The following is a 16,190-nucleotide window of genomic DNA, read 5'->3' on the forward strand; positions in this document are numbered from 1 at the left end:
GTTTCGGATCTGCTTTTGGTTCTTTTCTTCTTCTCCACCGTAGATTGTTCTGCTGTGAAGGAGGCCCTGTACTTTGGTGGCGAGAAGGGGTGACGGTGCTGCTGTGGGCGCTGTCGGGTGGTCTGTGACCGACAGTGAGGGAACAAACGAGGTCTGTGCTGCTGGGTCTCCGGTGATGGCTGGTCGCAGAGGATGAAGAAGAGAGTGTCGGTCGCTGGAGAAGGTGCTGGAAGTCAGATCGTCCGGGGAGAAAGGAGCTGTGGTTGGTGCTGAGGCAGAGTGAGGAGAGAGCTGGGTCTCCGCTTGGTTCGTTTCTCGCTCCTACAACTGAGAGGAAAAGAATTTGTTCACAAAGGAAAATAAGGGCTGAGTTGAGAGGCTGCCTTGGTCTCCTGGTTTTCAAAAAGGAGGGGGAGATGGAGGTGCTGAAAAGGCTCAAGGGGAACGAGAGTAAACGGGGCTTTGGCCTTTGCTTGTTTTTTTTTTGCAGAGGGGCCGTGAGTTTTGTTCTTGCGGGAGAAGGGTCCGGTTATGGGTCTGTGAGGGAGGAAGGTTTCTCTCTCAGCCGACAAAGAAAATAAAACCAGGGGGGCCCTGTGTGTTTGGTTTTGGCCAGGAAGAAGATCAGTGAACAGAGAGGGGTTGTCTTGGCTTCTCCGGTTTCGGCTGGAGAAGGAATCGGCTGCTTCAGTTAGAAAAAAAAAATCAAAAGCCACCGGGGTGGGGGGTGGCGGCTGCCTTTTGACAGGGAGAAGCTAAAAGTTCAGTTTTTTAGGGTTTTTTCCTTCTTGTGCTGCCTCCCCTAAATTACAAAATGATCCCCCCCTCTAACTTTGAGTTAAAAGCTGCTATTTATAGGCAAAATATTTTTTCGGGTTTCCAAATTGGTCCCTCAATTTTTTTTGTTCAATTCATTTGGTAAAAATTAAATTTGGTCTTAAAATTTCAATCTTTTCAATTCAGTCCGAATTAAACTCCCAAACTTAATTTTTCACCAATTAAGCCCCCAAATTAATTTGATCCATTTAAAGTATAATTAAGTCCTTGCACTTAATTAAATCCTTCAATTGGACCTAAATTAATTTTTAAACATAATTAAAATTTAATTTTGCCCATGATTAAATCAAATTGGCCCATTAAAAATTTAATTATGTCATTGGACTTAATTTTCATGCAAATTCATCCAATAATCATTTAATTTGACCTTCGAATTTGCATTTAATTTGACCTTCGATTTTTGCCTATTTTTGCGGTTCTTTTTTATCAGCTTTCTCCATATTGCCGGCCTTTATTTTATTTTTTGATTTTTTATTTTCAAAAAAGTGAAATTTGGGGGAATAACCCAAAATTGGGTTATGACATTGTCGATCCTTGCGTTTTGCATTTGCCACAGCTGCATAAGAATTGGTATTGGTGGTCAGGCTCTGCTTGCATTCCTCGTGAACGTCTCGCATATAGCTGGAGAAATCCAGCGCAGCCTCGCTTGGCCTAGGTGGTGATGGTAGCGGAATAACATCAAGTGGAGTGTTGGGTCGAAAGCCATAAACCACTTCAAATGGGGTGCAGCCTATTGAACGATTAACAGAGTTGTTAAAGGCAAATTCAGCGTGTGGAAGCACCATATCCCAGCTGGTCACATGATCCGTGACTAGGCAGTGTAATAAATTTCCCAAACTTCTGTTGGTGACCTCAGTCTGGCCATCCGTTTGGGGATGGAAGGCACTAGAGAACATCAATTTTGTGCCCAGTTTTGCCCACAATGTTTTCCAAAAATAACTTACAAACTTGACATCTTCTGTCAGATACTATCAAAACTGGGACACCATGCAAACGAACGACCTCCTGCAGGAATAACGTAGCAACTCTGGATGCATCGTAAGTTTTGTGGCATGGGAGAAAATGGGCCATTTTGGAAAAACGGTCAACTTCAACCATGATTGAATCAGATTGCCGCGAAGTTCTTGGCAACCCAAGGACAAAATCCATGCTAAGATGCTGCCATGGTCTGTCTGGAATGGGGAGGGGCGTGTAAAGCCCTGCAGGTTGTTTAGTGCCTTTATTTATTTGGCAAACTCGACACCGATCAACCACAGTGTGGACATCCCTCCTTAGTCGAGGCCAATAAAAGCGGTCAGCGACAATAGCAAAAGTTTTATCATGACCGAAGTGGCCAGCTAGGCCCCCGCCATGGAGCTCTGTAATAAAAAATTCCCGAAATGAGCCACGAGGAATGCAAAGCCGTGATTTGTAGATTAGGAATCCATCGCGCAACACATACTCCTTCTCAGCTGAGTTCCCCTTATTAGAGATATTATTCCATATACTACCAAAGTCCTCGTCGCTGGAATATTCAGTTTTTATGTTGTCGAAACCTGCAACATTGGCTGAAGATATGTGTAACAGGTGTGGTCTCCTGCTTAAGGCGTCAGCTACCTTATTTTCCATCCCCGCTTTATGTCGAATAACAAAGTCAAACTGCTGTAGATAATCCATCCATCGAGCATGTCATGCATTAATTTTGTTTTGGGAATTTAAGTGTTTCAGGGAGTCATGATCTGTAAAGAGGATAAACTCTCTGTGGATCAAATAAGGGCGCCAATGCTTGAGTGTTTGAATTAAAGCATAGAATTCCATGTCATATACCGAGTATCGCCGGCGAGTGTCATTAAGCTTCTCACTATAAAAAGCAATGGGATGACCCTCCTGACTTAGCACTCCCCCAATTCCCACATGTGATGCGTCACAAGCTACTTCAAAAATTTTGGAGAAATCTGGTAACTTGAGCACTGGTGCGTGCCCCATCTTTTTTTTTTATTTCTGTGAATGCTTTGGCAGCTGCTGTACTCCATGCAAATTTTTTTTCTTTTAGGCACTCGGTGATTGGGGCCATGATTGTGCTGAAATTGTAAATAAACCGTCGATAAAATGTGGCCAAGCCGTGAAAGCTCCTAACTTCGGATAGATTCTGGGGAGTTGGCCATTGTTGTACAGCTTGCACCTTTGCAGGGTCGGCCTCCACGCCTTGATTAGAGATTATAAAACCCAGAAACTTGGCACTTTTCCTCATAAATGAACACTTGTCTTTGTTAATGTAAAGCTGTTCTGTTTTTAGGACCTTCAGAACCTGTTCGACATGGCTTAAATGTTCCTGCACGCTTCGGCTAAAAATTAAGATGTCATCAAAATAAACAACAACGAATTTTCCCAAAAATGGTTTGAGAATTTGTGTCATTACGCGCATGAAGGTGCTTGGTGCATTGGTTAGTCCGAATGGCATGACTAGCCACTCAAAGAGCCCATCTTTCGTTTTGAATGCTATCTTCCATTCGTCACCCACCTGGATGCGAATCTGGTGATAACCGCTCCGGAGGTTGATCTTAGTGAAAATAGAGGAGCCACATAATAAATCTAACATATCATCAAGACGAGGAATAGGAAACCGGTACTTGATAGTTATTTTATTAATTGCGCGACTATCAACGCACATCCTCCAACTACCGTCCTTCTTTGGTGTAAGTAAAACCGGGACAGCGCAAGGGCTGAGACTTTCTCGAATGAAACCCTTGTCCAGTAACTGTTGAATTTGACGACTGAGCTCTTCATTCTCTGTTGGGCTCATGCGGTAGTGTGGTAAATTAGGCAGGGTTGATCCCGGAATTAAATCAATGGCGTGCTGTACCTCCCTCATTGGAGGTAGTCGACTTGGAACCTCATCAGGCATGATATCCTGAAATTCATCCAGCATTGTCAAAAACTCTGTTGGAAGATCTGTTGGAATAATGTCGCTCTCCTGCTTCACTTCACGGTTCACTACTAATAGTACCATGTTTTCCTCTTTGGCAATTCAAGAAAATTGTCGCATTGTTAAAATTGGGACAACCTCCTTTTTTGTATCAAACTCTGAAATCTGTAGGGGATCCAAAACAAATTTCTTTCCTTGGAAATGAAAAGAATAGGTATTAGCATACCCGTCATAGAGAACTCTCCGGTCATAGAGCCATGGACGCCCCAGTAGCATGTGGCATACAGTCATAGGAATTACATCACACCAGGCTTCGTCAACATATTTTTTTCCCAATTTAACCAAGCAACGCTGCTTTACTGGGACAGAATTGGCCTCATTAACCCAGCTAATCCGATAAGGGGTGGGGTGTTTTTCAGTCTTCAGCCCCAAACGTTCAATGGCAGCTTCAGAGATCACATTCATGCCGCTGCCATTATCAATAATGACATTCAAAGCTCGACCATTATGCTCCAGGCGCGTGTGAAAAATATTGGTGCGTAACCATTCGGGATTAGTCTGGAGCTCCTTTCTTGTTCCTGTTAATATTCGATGGATAACGCAGCTGGGTAATTCGGATGCACTCAAGTGTTCTTCGTCACTAAGTCTATACCCGTCAATTTCTTCCTCCTCCGTGTCATCAACAGTGTCCTCCACAAATAATTCTTTTTCACAAATAAAGGCTAATTTCTTATCTTTTGTAGGACACACAACAACATAGTGATCGAAGCCTTTACATTTGTAGCATTGTGGTCCTTCGTTAAAGGCTTTGGCTTTTCCTTTATAATCTCCGCTGACCCCACTTCTAATTTGATCCCTTAGTGGTGGGAGTCGTTGGGTTGAAGATGTTGGGACAAACTCTGACTTTGAATCCCAGGACATCACTTTTCTTCCAACAGAAGGCCCTAGTTGTTTCTCAACACGGAGTGCCAATTGATATGCCTCTTCCACGTTGATTAGCCGTGCAGTCCACATCTCTTTACGCAGGTCATTGCGTAATCCAGTGCGGTATCGAGCTAAAGTTTGTTGTTTAGTTTCCATAACCTTGCTACGCACAGTCAACTCGTGGAAGCGATCTGTAAATTGATCAACACTTAATGAACCTTGTCTGAGCTGCAACATTTCCTCGAACATCATCTGCTCATAGTCAAGAGGTAAATATTTTTCTTTGAGTCTCTCTTTCATCTCTTCCCAATTCAAAACTGCTGGTCTACGTGTTCGGCGTAATTGTTCCTCTACACTCCCCCACCATGCTCGTGCATGGCCTTTTAATTTCTTCCGAACATAACGAACCTTCCTATCCTCTGAAACAGCAAACCAATCGAAGTAATCCTCGATAGCTGTTAGCCAATCTTCAAAAGCATTAGGTTCTAGTTTTCCAAGAAAATCTGGAACGTCAACTCTCATTCTTTTGGTCAATTCATCAAGAGGTTGATAACCTGCACCATGACCCGTATTTCCTCTGTGCATGTTTTGCCTATGATGCTGAACTCGTGGTTCATGATTTTCAAACTCCTGATTTCCGTTTTCTTTATAAACATCACTGTCGCCCAGCCTTTCTCTATGTACTGCTCTGCGTCCAGAGCGATTAAAGGATCCATGTTCCTCTTGAGCACAACGCTCCTCCATGAGATCTAATCGATGAATAAGTTGCTCCATCATTATGGCGATCTGATCAACCTGGTGTTGTAGTTGAGGCTGATCTGTGTCTCGGGTGTTTGAGTTCTGATGGTTTGAGTTTGTGTTTTGCTGGCTGGAATTTGGGTTGTTTGTGTTGTTCGGGTGTTGGTTGGGTGGGTTTGAGTTATTTGGGTTTTGGTTGGGTGGAATTGGGTTGTTCAGATTTTGGTTGGTTGTCATGGCGTATGAGTGACCACTGCGGGTTACAGGCATGGACGTAAAACACTTGTAATAAATGGAACCGGGTAACCACAATGTGCTCTGATACCAATTTGGTGCCAAATGGTCTGTTGGGGCAGTTTTATGTTGAATTTAAACAAATAGGAATTAGCACAGAATCTCTCTGTGTATTGGAATCACTCCAATGAAGACTCAAAGCAGAGCTCGTAGGATGGCAAAGAACTAACTGCCTTTGTATTACGTTCATCCTCTTTAAATACTAATACAGTCTCCAGTTTTAACTAGGAGACAATAATAAACTAGGAAAAGAATAACAGAATAAAATTTCAAATCCAACTAGGAAACTAATAAACTAGAAAAGTAATAACAGGAAAGAAATAAAATTGCAGACTCCTATGTTGATGGAGGCTTTAATCCTGGAGTCGTATGAAGTCCTGTGTCCTAATTTGCATCAACTTCCTGGAGTCGTATGAAGTCCCGTGTCCTGATTTGCATCATATTCCTAGCTATGTATCTTCTATTTTCTCATACTAGGATTGATAGTAATTAGTGGCTGTTATTGCCAATGCTGAAGTGCTTGCATGGAATCTAATCTGATGCACTAATCTAATCACAAATCTTGTAAACTTATCCTGGATATAAAGGGGAAAAAAGAGAGTTTGATTTCTAACAATCTCAAAGTTATATTGTTTCAATAAACTTGATTTTATCAAAATAGAATACTCCATATTATATTAAAGATAAAGGATAATATAGAGTATTAAAAAGACTCATTTTGAATTATTTTTTTTCCCATCTACAGCTTATCTAATCACAAATCTTTTTTTTTTTTAGTTTTGAATTTTTTTTCAAGTCCTGAAAAAGAAACATGAGGTATTCTTCTTTATGTTTTTGTTGCATTTTTAATACTAACAATTTCAACTCTCAATTATGTGCTCATGAACAAATTAGTCCTTCATTGCTCCGATTCAAAAGTTGAGGAAAAGGCACATGAAGAAAAGTTCAATTGTTAGCTACATGAAAAATTGATTCTCTAACTTCATTTTCATAACACACACACACACACACACACACACATATATCCATGTTTAATTTCCATTAATGAATTAATATTGCCGCGTTTCCAACACTCCCTCACTCTTGATAGTCAACGAAGGGACCAGCTAAGGAAACTTGATAGTCTTGTATTTGAAATTTGGTCGGTCGCCCAGCTAAGGAAACTTGTTTCATGCTTCTCCCGGGAGACAAGTTTTGGTTCAGGAAGTTATTAATTTCAAAGTCTTTCGCTGCTCCAATTCAAACGTCGAGGAAAAGGCTGTTTTTCTTTATATCATGTTGACTAAATTACAGCCGGTCATTATACGAAAACTAGAGTTCTATTATTGGAGATTTTTTGTTTTTTAAAATAGTTAAATAAAAGATAAAGTAACACAGTTAAAAAATAATAATTAAAAAAACTAACACACTTTCACATATCACAAAAACCATCTGCAACTTATTCTTAAGTTCTCGTACTTTCTCTTCTCACCCTCAAAAACACCCTAAATAGCTCTAAAACACTCATCTCTCTCTACATCACCCATCTTTTTCTCCTTTTTTGTTATATTTTAGTTGATAATTGATGCACTTTGATTAACCTCAAGATATTAATAAATTAAAATTTTGTTTTATTGTATTGTTTTATAAAATATCTATAATTTAAGAATATTATACTTTCATAGTGGTATCATTGTCAATACTGATAATTGTATCACTTATAATAGAGGAAGTCATGATGTAACATCCTCAAATTATAATATCATGAAATCTCAAATATTTCTTTATTAATGTCAAGTACTGAATAATATGTCTAAAATTATGAGATTTTTTTATTAAAAAAAAAATCAGCAGAGTTTTCTCTATTTTTATTAGTACCAAGTCATCGACAACACTTCTATTATATGTCATTTCAACTTTCATCTTGATCCAATCATCCTGGATAACATCCCATTCATCAAACAATATCTTAATATTTATACTTACCAATATATTCAAGTCTCATAATATAAATTAACTAGTCAACATAAAAGTATTACTAAAACAATCTAAAAGATAAAAAATATCATCACTAAAAAGTAATAAATACTAACTAACTACATATATACATTTAGGCTACATGAATACAATATTAAGATTAAAAGTCATATTGTCTTAAAAACATGTAATGTATTCTACTACATGAATACATTGTTTAAAAAGAATTGTAATCCTTTTAAACAATGTAGAGTAAATTATTAGTAATAAAACATGATTAGTGTTTTAGACCCTTTTATAAATTATGTCTTCCATTATCTTCAAATTCTAATCTGATTAGATTCATCCATGTCAATTTCTCTAAATACACCAGACCAATACGGGTTTTGCATCCTCATATCATCCAAAGACGAGATTTAATCTCGATTAATGCATTTAATTCTTCTAAAATACCAATCCACCATTTCTCACCCCTCCTCCTTCTCTTTTAATTCTTTCGTCTAAAATCTTAATATCTTGTTTCTCTGTAATTGCAATCACTTTTATACAGTTTTCTATCAACGGGTCCTAAGAAGCACTTCTTCATCCTTGAAACCTAGCTAGGGGACCAGCGCCCTTGCATAAATTTCTTTTTTATTTGAGTTCATTATAAGTTAATCCTAGTACGTACGTAGTTTTGCAAACTATACATTAAATCTCTATAATTTTAACTGTATTTATGACTTAATTATTCTCGATTATTTGTACTCTGATCAACACTTGTCAAATGACTATATATATAATTACTTTTAATATGATTAATTAATTTTCTTCATGATAAGAAACACCAATTAACTATGATGTAAATCAATACAGTGGTGTTCCCATTCCTAGTCAATGAAGACTTTTGGATCATGAAAAAAAAAAAAAAAATATATATATATATATATATATATATATATATATATATATATATATATATATATATATATATAGGCAAAGTCATTAGTGCTGCATTATTTTTCATGCATATAATTTGTGGTCTTGCTGAGTTTTGAGTCAAGAAAGCTAAGTCTACGAACTACTTTATTTTTTATTCATTATCCCTCACTCAAATATTTCTCATTTCCATTATGTTTCCCTTGCACTTTAATCCAACAATTTAATCATCGATCCTTCTCCTCAAATTTCTCCTCAACTCAACTATGAGCTCGTGAACACGGTCTTTCGCTGCTCCAATTCAAACGTCGAGGACAAGGCTGTTTTTCTTTAATTCTTTTTGACCAAATTACAACCGGTCATTATACGAAATCTAAAGTTCAATTATTGGAGATTTTTTTTTGTTTTTTTACACATTAAAATAAAGGGTAAAGTAACACGGCTAAAAAAATAATTAAAAAACTAGCCTCGACTCATTTTGAATTTTAAGTTCTCAAAACCACCCCTCTTCCCCTCACCACACGCATCTCTCTCTACATCACTCATCTCTTTCTCTTTTTTGTTATATTTCTAGGTTAGGTGGTAATGTTAATAGACAAGGTTGGATGTAGGAAATCATTAATATGAAACCTCTGTTGGGTATGGCATCTCCTCTATATTGCTATGGACGATCTGAACCAAGTGATGATGAAGATGAGCATCATATTGATAGAGTTGTAGTTAATGGGGAATATGAGGATGATGACAAACATGTCCTCAAGTTGGAAGATATCAAACCTACACAGATATGACAAACATGTCCTCAAGTTAGAAGAGTTGAGCTGATGCTTCAGATATATACACGAGTGCTCCATACCCTTCCATGAGCTAGATAAATTATTAGATATAGTTATATGTTATTATATGCTATGAAAATTTTGAATGGATATATTGTTAATTTAATTTTTTTATAAAATTTTATGTTGTGTTAATCGTTAGTCTAAATTTTTTATTTACGATTGAATATATTATATGTTGTTTATGTGAATTGTGTTTTGATGTTGAAAAACTAGTTATTTGTGATTGTGTAAATTGATTTTTTTTTTTTTGCATGAAATTGATGACATAAAAGTCTTCCTATGTTAGAGAAGTCGTAGATATTCTTTTTATTTTGGGTTAATGATAACTTAGTCCTCAATATTGTAACAAACGTACCCATCAGACGTTTCTTATGGTGTGGAATGCGTGATAAGAAGCAAGGAGGTCTTGGCATAGGCTCCCTAATGTCAAAAAACAGGGCTCTGTTATTTAATTGGATATGGAGACTTTCTTCTCCGAGCTCTGCTCTATGGAAATCCTTAATTATTAACCTGTACAGACCAGATTTCATAGAAGGGTAGAAGTCCCGAAGAACGTACAATTCCAATCAGACGAGCTGCGAAGGAAGAGCACAGAGTGTACCTATAAGCACATAGACTTGCATGTAGGGGATTTTATCTACTCTCAACAAAAATGTCAGTTTTGGAAGGTAATTAATATGCATAATTGAATATTTCTTTAACCCAATTTGGAACAAAAGGTATTTGAAAAGAAAGTTTAAATTTTTTATTAATATTAAGATGTACTATTGAGGGATATATGCATCACCACAACCCTTCCTGCTTAAAGAAACATTCCTTCCTGCTTAAAGAAACATTAACTATTTGACTTGCTGCACATCACTCGCAGATTAAAAAAACCACCACTATAAAAATTCTATTAACTATTTGAAAAGAAACATTCCTTCCTGCTTAAAGAATCTTGAGCGGGTCTAAAATCCATATGAATGGCTGTTCTTTTAGCAGATTTTCATAGACTTGCTGCACATCACTCGCATAGGTACTTGATCTCAACAAAAATGTTAATTTTGGAAATTAATTAATATTGCCGTGTTTCCAACACCTCTGTTTAGTCATTATTGTCTTTTGTTGGCATGGAATTTTATAGAAGACGAGGACGAGTGGTAGAAGTCCCCAGCAACGTACAGTTCCCATCAGACGAGCTGCAAAGGAAGAGCACAAACTGTATCTATTAGCACATGTTCATTGCTATTTTCTAAGCTATGAAATGCTTCTTCTTCTTCTGGGAAACACATCTGCAAAGGAAGGTAGATGTTGCATGTAACTGCAGATTTATCCAGCAAAAATCTGTACAAAAAGTTGCATTATTGTCTTTTGTTGGCATGGAGTCTTGTAGAAGACGAGGACGAGTTGTAGAAGTCCCTAGCAACGTACACTTCCTATAAGACAAGCTGCAGAGGAAGAGCACAAACTGTATCTATTAATTAGCACATGTTCATTGCTATTTTCTGAGAAACATATAAATTGTTTAACCCTTCAAGTAAACAGTCCCCTGTTCTTGTTAATAATAGCAATAATAATCTATCAGTACATGCGAAGGGGGGTCCTATTAGTATTCAGTTTATAAGACAGCAAGGAATAATAGAAGGGTAGATGTCCCCGAGAACAGCTGCCATCAGACGAGCTACAAAGGAAGTCCTAATTAGAGCATGAACTGTATCAGTTAGCACAACGACTTGCTGAAAAAACGTCAATTTTGGAAATTAGTACTGCCGTGTTTCCAACGCTCACAGTTCCATGAAGAGTGGACAGTATCTATACATCCAAGTTCCGAAGACTTGGAGGTCAAGGACAGATCACAAAATGCAGATTCGTTCTCCCTTGTTGATGCTGAAATTAAGAGAAAGACCTTTTAGGGACGACCAATCCCACAGCATCTTGAGGGCAAGAACCTTCAAACTCCATTAATTCTCCATTGTTTGTCAGTTTTATAGTAACTGTTCAATAAAGCTATTGCCAGAACGTGTTGACTGTAGACTGGATTGAAGTGGACATAAGAAGGTGAGGATGACTCTTTATCTCTGCGTGCCCCCTTGCTTAAGCTGTGAGTAAACTACGAGTGTAAATTATTAACAAGTTTTCGTCCGATTTTGTGGCTTGAATTTCTTGGAAATTATATTTTAGTGAGCATAGCAATCTTCGCATAAATCTTATTGCTAAATACAATTTGGAAAAACATCTCTGAACATTCAAATTAAGCTGTCGCGATTTTTTATTTTATTTTTATCTTACTATAAAAATTTCACAATTAACTACCTTATTTATTAGCACTTGTGTTAGTGAATTAAGTGTATATTTTTTAAAAAAACTGAGATAAATTTGGGTTTTCTTCGAATATGGTAAGTCATATCAGATTAGATCCAATCAAGAATCCAGAACTAAAATACTATTAGATACTAAAATACCAAAGTCTTTCTCTCCTTTGAATTTTCCATTAGTAATTCTACTTTCAACATAAAAAAATAAAAAATAATAGAATAACATGCATATTAAATATATATTTAAATTTGCAATTGATATAAAATCAAAAAACCTAGCATGCATACTAATATTAAAATTAACTATGCTTAAATTAAAACAAGTATATAAATTGAAAGAATGATAAGCAAGAAAATTATTTTTAAAAACAACATATTACTAAATTAAGCATAGTTAGGAAATCAATATTAATTTTTTAAAGTTTATTTTTTTAATTTTATTCATTAATATTTTATTAATTTTTTGTATTTGTTTTTTGTGAAATTTTTCTATGGTTTTGAAAGTGACAAAGATTAACTCACACTTTTTTATTTCGATCTTCATTGAATCTTACTTTTAAAAATAATTTTTTTAATTAAATTAATTACATGAGAGGAAGCAAATTTTATTCAAACAAGCTATTGCCAGAACGTAGACATAATAGGTGAGGACGACTCTTTAACTCTGCAAGCCCACTTGTGGCTTATTAAGAAGTTTTCTTCCGATTTTGTGGCTTTGAATTTCTTGGAAATTACATTTTAGTGGGCAAAGCAATCTTCTCATAAATCTCATTGCTAAATACAATTTGGAAAAACATCTCTGAACATTCAATTACTTTGCGTAATTATTACTTTGCCAAGAAACAACAATTCAGTTTGCGCAATTTGAAGTCAACAAGGAATCTTGTTTTAATATACTTTGCCGCGTTTCCAACACTCACTCACTGTTGTACTTGAGATTTGATTTCGTCTTTACACATCCTATGTCAGTCAGTATAAATACTACTAAGAATGTCTTTCTTCATTCCTCATCTCTCCCAAATATACTTTGAATCCTGTAAGGCCAGCCAAACATGGGGTTTCCACCTATTTCATCTCTCTCTTTCATTCTGTTTCTCTTCCATTTCCATTCAACTATCTCTTCTTCTCATTTATGTGCTCCTGACCAAAGTCTTTCTTTGCTCCAATTCAAAGAGTCCTTTTCCATTAATAGCTCTGCTTCAGAGCTTTGCCACCATCCCAAGACAGAGTCGTGGAAAGAGGGCACAGACTGCTGCTTGTGGGATGGGGTCACTTGTGACCCGAAAACAGGGCATGTAACTGGACTGGACCTTGCTTGCAGCATGCTTTATGGCACCCTGCATCCCAATAGCACCCTCTTCTCCCTGCATCATCTTCAAAAGCTCGACCTCTCTGATAATGATTTTAAAAGCTCCCGTATTTCTTCTCGATTTGGCCAGTTATCCAACCTGACACATCTTAACCTAAATTGCTCAGTCTTTGCAGGTCAAGTTCCGTCAGAAATCTCTCAGCTCTCCAAATTGGTTTCACTTGATCTATCTGACAATGAGGATCCGAGTCTAGAACCAATTTCTTTTGACAAGCTTGTTCGAAACCTAACCAAGCTTAGAGAACTCGATTTGAGTGAGGTAAATATGTCTTTGGTTACACCTAATTCCTTGATGAATCTGTCCTCTTCTTTGTCATCTCTTTCCCTTCTGGATTGTGGATTGCAAGGGAAATTCCCGGGTAACATCTTTCTCCTCCCAAACCTTAAATCACTTGATCTATCATACAACAAAGGCCTCACTGGCACTTTTCCTTCATCCAATTTGAGTAATGTCCTCTCTCTGTTAGGTCTTTCTAATACAAGAATTTCAGTTTATTTAGAGAACGACTTAATCAGTAATCTAAAGTCATTAGAATATATGTCTCTTCGTAATTGTAACATCATAAGATTAGATCTAGTCTCACTTGGTAATCTCACACAGCTCACCTCTTTAGACCTCTCAAGTAACAATTTTAGCGGTCAGATTCCATCGTCACTTGGAAACCTAGTCAATCTTTCAAATTTAGATTTATCAAATAATCAACTAGTAGGCCCTATTCATTCTCAATTAAATACCCTTTCAAATCTAAAATATCTATATTTATCCAATAACTTGTTCGATGGAACAATACCATCCTTTTTGTTTGCTCTTCCTTATTTACAATATCTTGACCTTCATGACAATAATCTCATAGGTAATATAAGTGAACTCCAACACGATTTATTGAGATTACTTGATTTGAGCAATAACCACTTGCATGGTTCGATCCCAAGTTCGATTTTCAAACAAGAGCAGTTGACAGCCCTTATTCTTGCGTCCAATAGTAAATTGACAGGTGAGATCTCTTCTTCTATTTGCAAGCTGAGATTCCTTCAGGTCCTGGACTTGTCCAACAACAACTTTAGTGGTTCTATGCCACTATGTTTGGGGAACTTTAGCAACATGCTCTCAGTATTGCATCTAGGCATGAACAATCTTCAGGGCACCATCCCTTCAACATTTTCAAATGATAATAGCTTGGAATATCTGAACCTCAATGGAAATGAATTAGAAGGGAAAATATCACCGTCTATCATCAACTGCACAATGTTGGAATTTCTTCATCTTGGCAACAATAAGATTGAGGATACATTTCCCTGCTTTCTAGAAACGCTTCCACAGCTAGAAATTCTTGTTCTAAAATCCAATAAACTCCAAGGTTTTGTGAAGGGTCCGATTGCATATAATTCCTTCTCTAAATTACGGATTTTTGACATATCTGACAATAATTTTAGCGGGCCGTTGCCAACAGGTTATTTCAATAGTCTTGAAGCAATGATGACCTCGGATCAAAACTTGATTTACATGGAGGCAGGAAATTACTATAGCTATTTCTATTCCATAGAAATGACATGGAAAGGTGTAAAAACTAAGTTTATGAAGATCCAAAGTACCATCAGAGTACTTGATTTGTCAAATAACAATTTTAAGGGAGAGATTCCAAAGGTGATCGGAAAGCTTAAAGCACTCCACCAACTCAACCTTTCTCATAATTCCCTTACAGGTCATATCCAATCATCATTAGAAAATTTGACCAATTTGGAATCATTAGATCTATCTTCAAATTTGCTTACCGGAGGGATTCCAACGCAGCTGGGGGGTCTAACTTTTCTTGCAATCCTAAACCTTTCACATAACCAACTCGAGGGGCCCATACCAAGTGGAGAGCAATTCAACACCTTTGATGCAAGCTCATTTGAAGGAAACTTGGGTTTATGTGGATTTCAAGTACCAAAAAAATGTTACGGTGATGAGGCACCATCATTACTACCACCAAGCTTTGATGAAGGAGATGATTCAACATTGTTTGGAGAAGGATTTGGATGGAAAGTTGTGGCAATGGGGTATGGATGCGGGTTTGTGTTTGGAGTTGCAACGGGATACATTGTGTTTAGAACAAAAAAGCCTTCATGGTTTCTTAGGATGGTTGAAGATAAATGGAATCTCAAGAACAGAAAAACAAAGAAGAATGCTGGCAGATATGGTGCTAGAAGAAACTAAATAATGCAATTGATAGTTTCAAGTAAGTTTTGCAAGCATTTGAGTTTTCAAATTTTATGTTCACAGTTTATGTTAGGCTATCTTTTCTTTACTATTTCATTTGATCAGTCTTACCTTTCTTATTTTGCAGCAAGATATCAAGTGGATCAACAATAGGGTGGCAAATTCATAGTATTGGATTTTTTTTTTTTGTAGTTTACATAATACTTCTATTAAAAAGAATTCATACATGTAACAAGTTTGTGTTAACTATAAAATCACTTAAATAAATCTCTGTTTCTGGGAGTATTTTGAAAGTTATAGAGTTATGAACGGATTGAAACAATTCTTGTAAAGTTAATAGAGTATCCAACAAAATCTTGCTGCTAATAAAGATCCTTCAATAAGGACAAGTTAGGAATGTTTAATCTTAGTTAGGAATGTTCACAAAGTACCACCTTGCTTCCATTATCAGAGTGAAACTAAATTTCACTCAACATTATCAGTGTGACAGCAAGTTTTAGAATAACAATGCAATAATTTTAAACCATCATTGTTTTGCTAATGCAAGACAAAGCTCAAGCACAAGAGAGGCAATTCAACTTCTACAGAGCAATTGCAGCCAGAAGGTTTCATCATTGAAAAGTTGGTTTTCGAATCCAAATTTCTTCAGGCATAGAAAGAACTAATATCTATATTTTCCAGTTATAGCAATCATATTGGTTCAAGTCCAAGTCTTCAAATTTAATTCCTTCCAACTATGAACCTGTACCCAGTCAGTCACGCAAGAGGCTAATACTGAACATAGCAGCCATCAGCGTTCACATAGTATCATTTTCAAAAAAGGTGGACTCACATAAATGGAACTAATCATGTGCCATTAGTTTATGATATAGCAGAGACTCAAATCCACTCCATATGAAACAGAGTATTT

The 16,190-nt window shown here is 36.7% G+C and overlaps 1 protein-coding gene across 1 annotated transcript; it reads left to right on the forward strand.

Moving 5' to 3' along the window:
- The first annotated feature begins 9,213 nt into the window (after positions 1 to 9,213).
- On the forward strand, positions 9,214 to 15,555 carry LOC118037792 (receptor-like protein 9DC3). The gene is made up of 4 exons (XM_073403668.1): positions 9,214 to 9,332; positions 12,901 to 13,544; positions 14,073 to 15,299; positions 15,408 to 15,555. The coding sequence occupies exons 1-3, from the start codon at positions 9,214 to 9,216 to the stop codon at positions 15,275 to 15,277; spliced, it is 1,968 nt and encodes a 655-aa protein (XP_073259769.1). The 3' UTR covers positions 15,278 to 15,299; positions 15,408 to 15,555.
- Positions 15,556 to 16,190: the final 635 nt, after the last annotated feature.

Source organism: Populus alba, chromosome 12 (genome assembly GCF_005239225.2).
Source record: "Populus alba chromosome 12, ASM523922v2, whole genome shotgun sequence".
NCBI classification, from domain to species: domain Eukaryota; kingdom Viridiplantae; phylum Streptophyta; class Magnoliopsida; order Malpighiales; family Salicaceae; genus Populus; species Populus alba.

What these genes read in the sequence shown, in the direction of transcription:
- LOC118037792 (XM_073403668.1), top strand. Translation starts at nt 9,214, where the DNA reads ATGGCATCTCCTCTATATTGCTATGGACGATCTGAACCAAGTGATGAT. An exon ending in GATGACAAACATGTCCTCAA is followed by an intron (nt 9,333 to 12,900) that starts GTTGGAAGATAT and finishes TTCCATTAATAG; the next exon opens with CTCTGCTTCAGAGCTTTGCC. An exon ending in TAATGTCCTCTCTCTGTTAG is followed by an intron (nt 13,545 to 14,072) that starts GTCTTTCTAATA and finishes GTAAATTGACAG; the next exon opens with GTGAGATCTCTTCTTCTATT.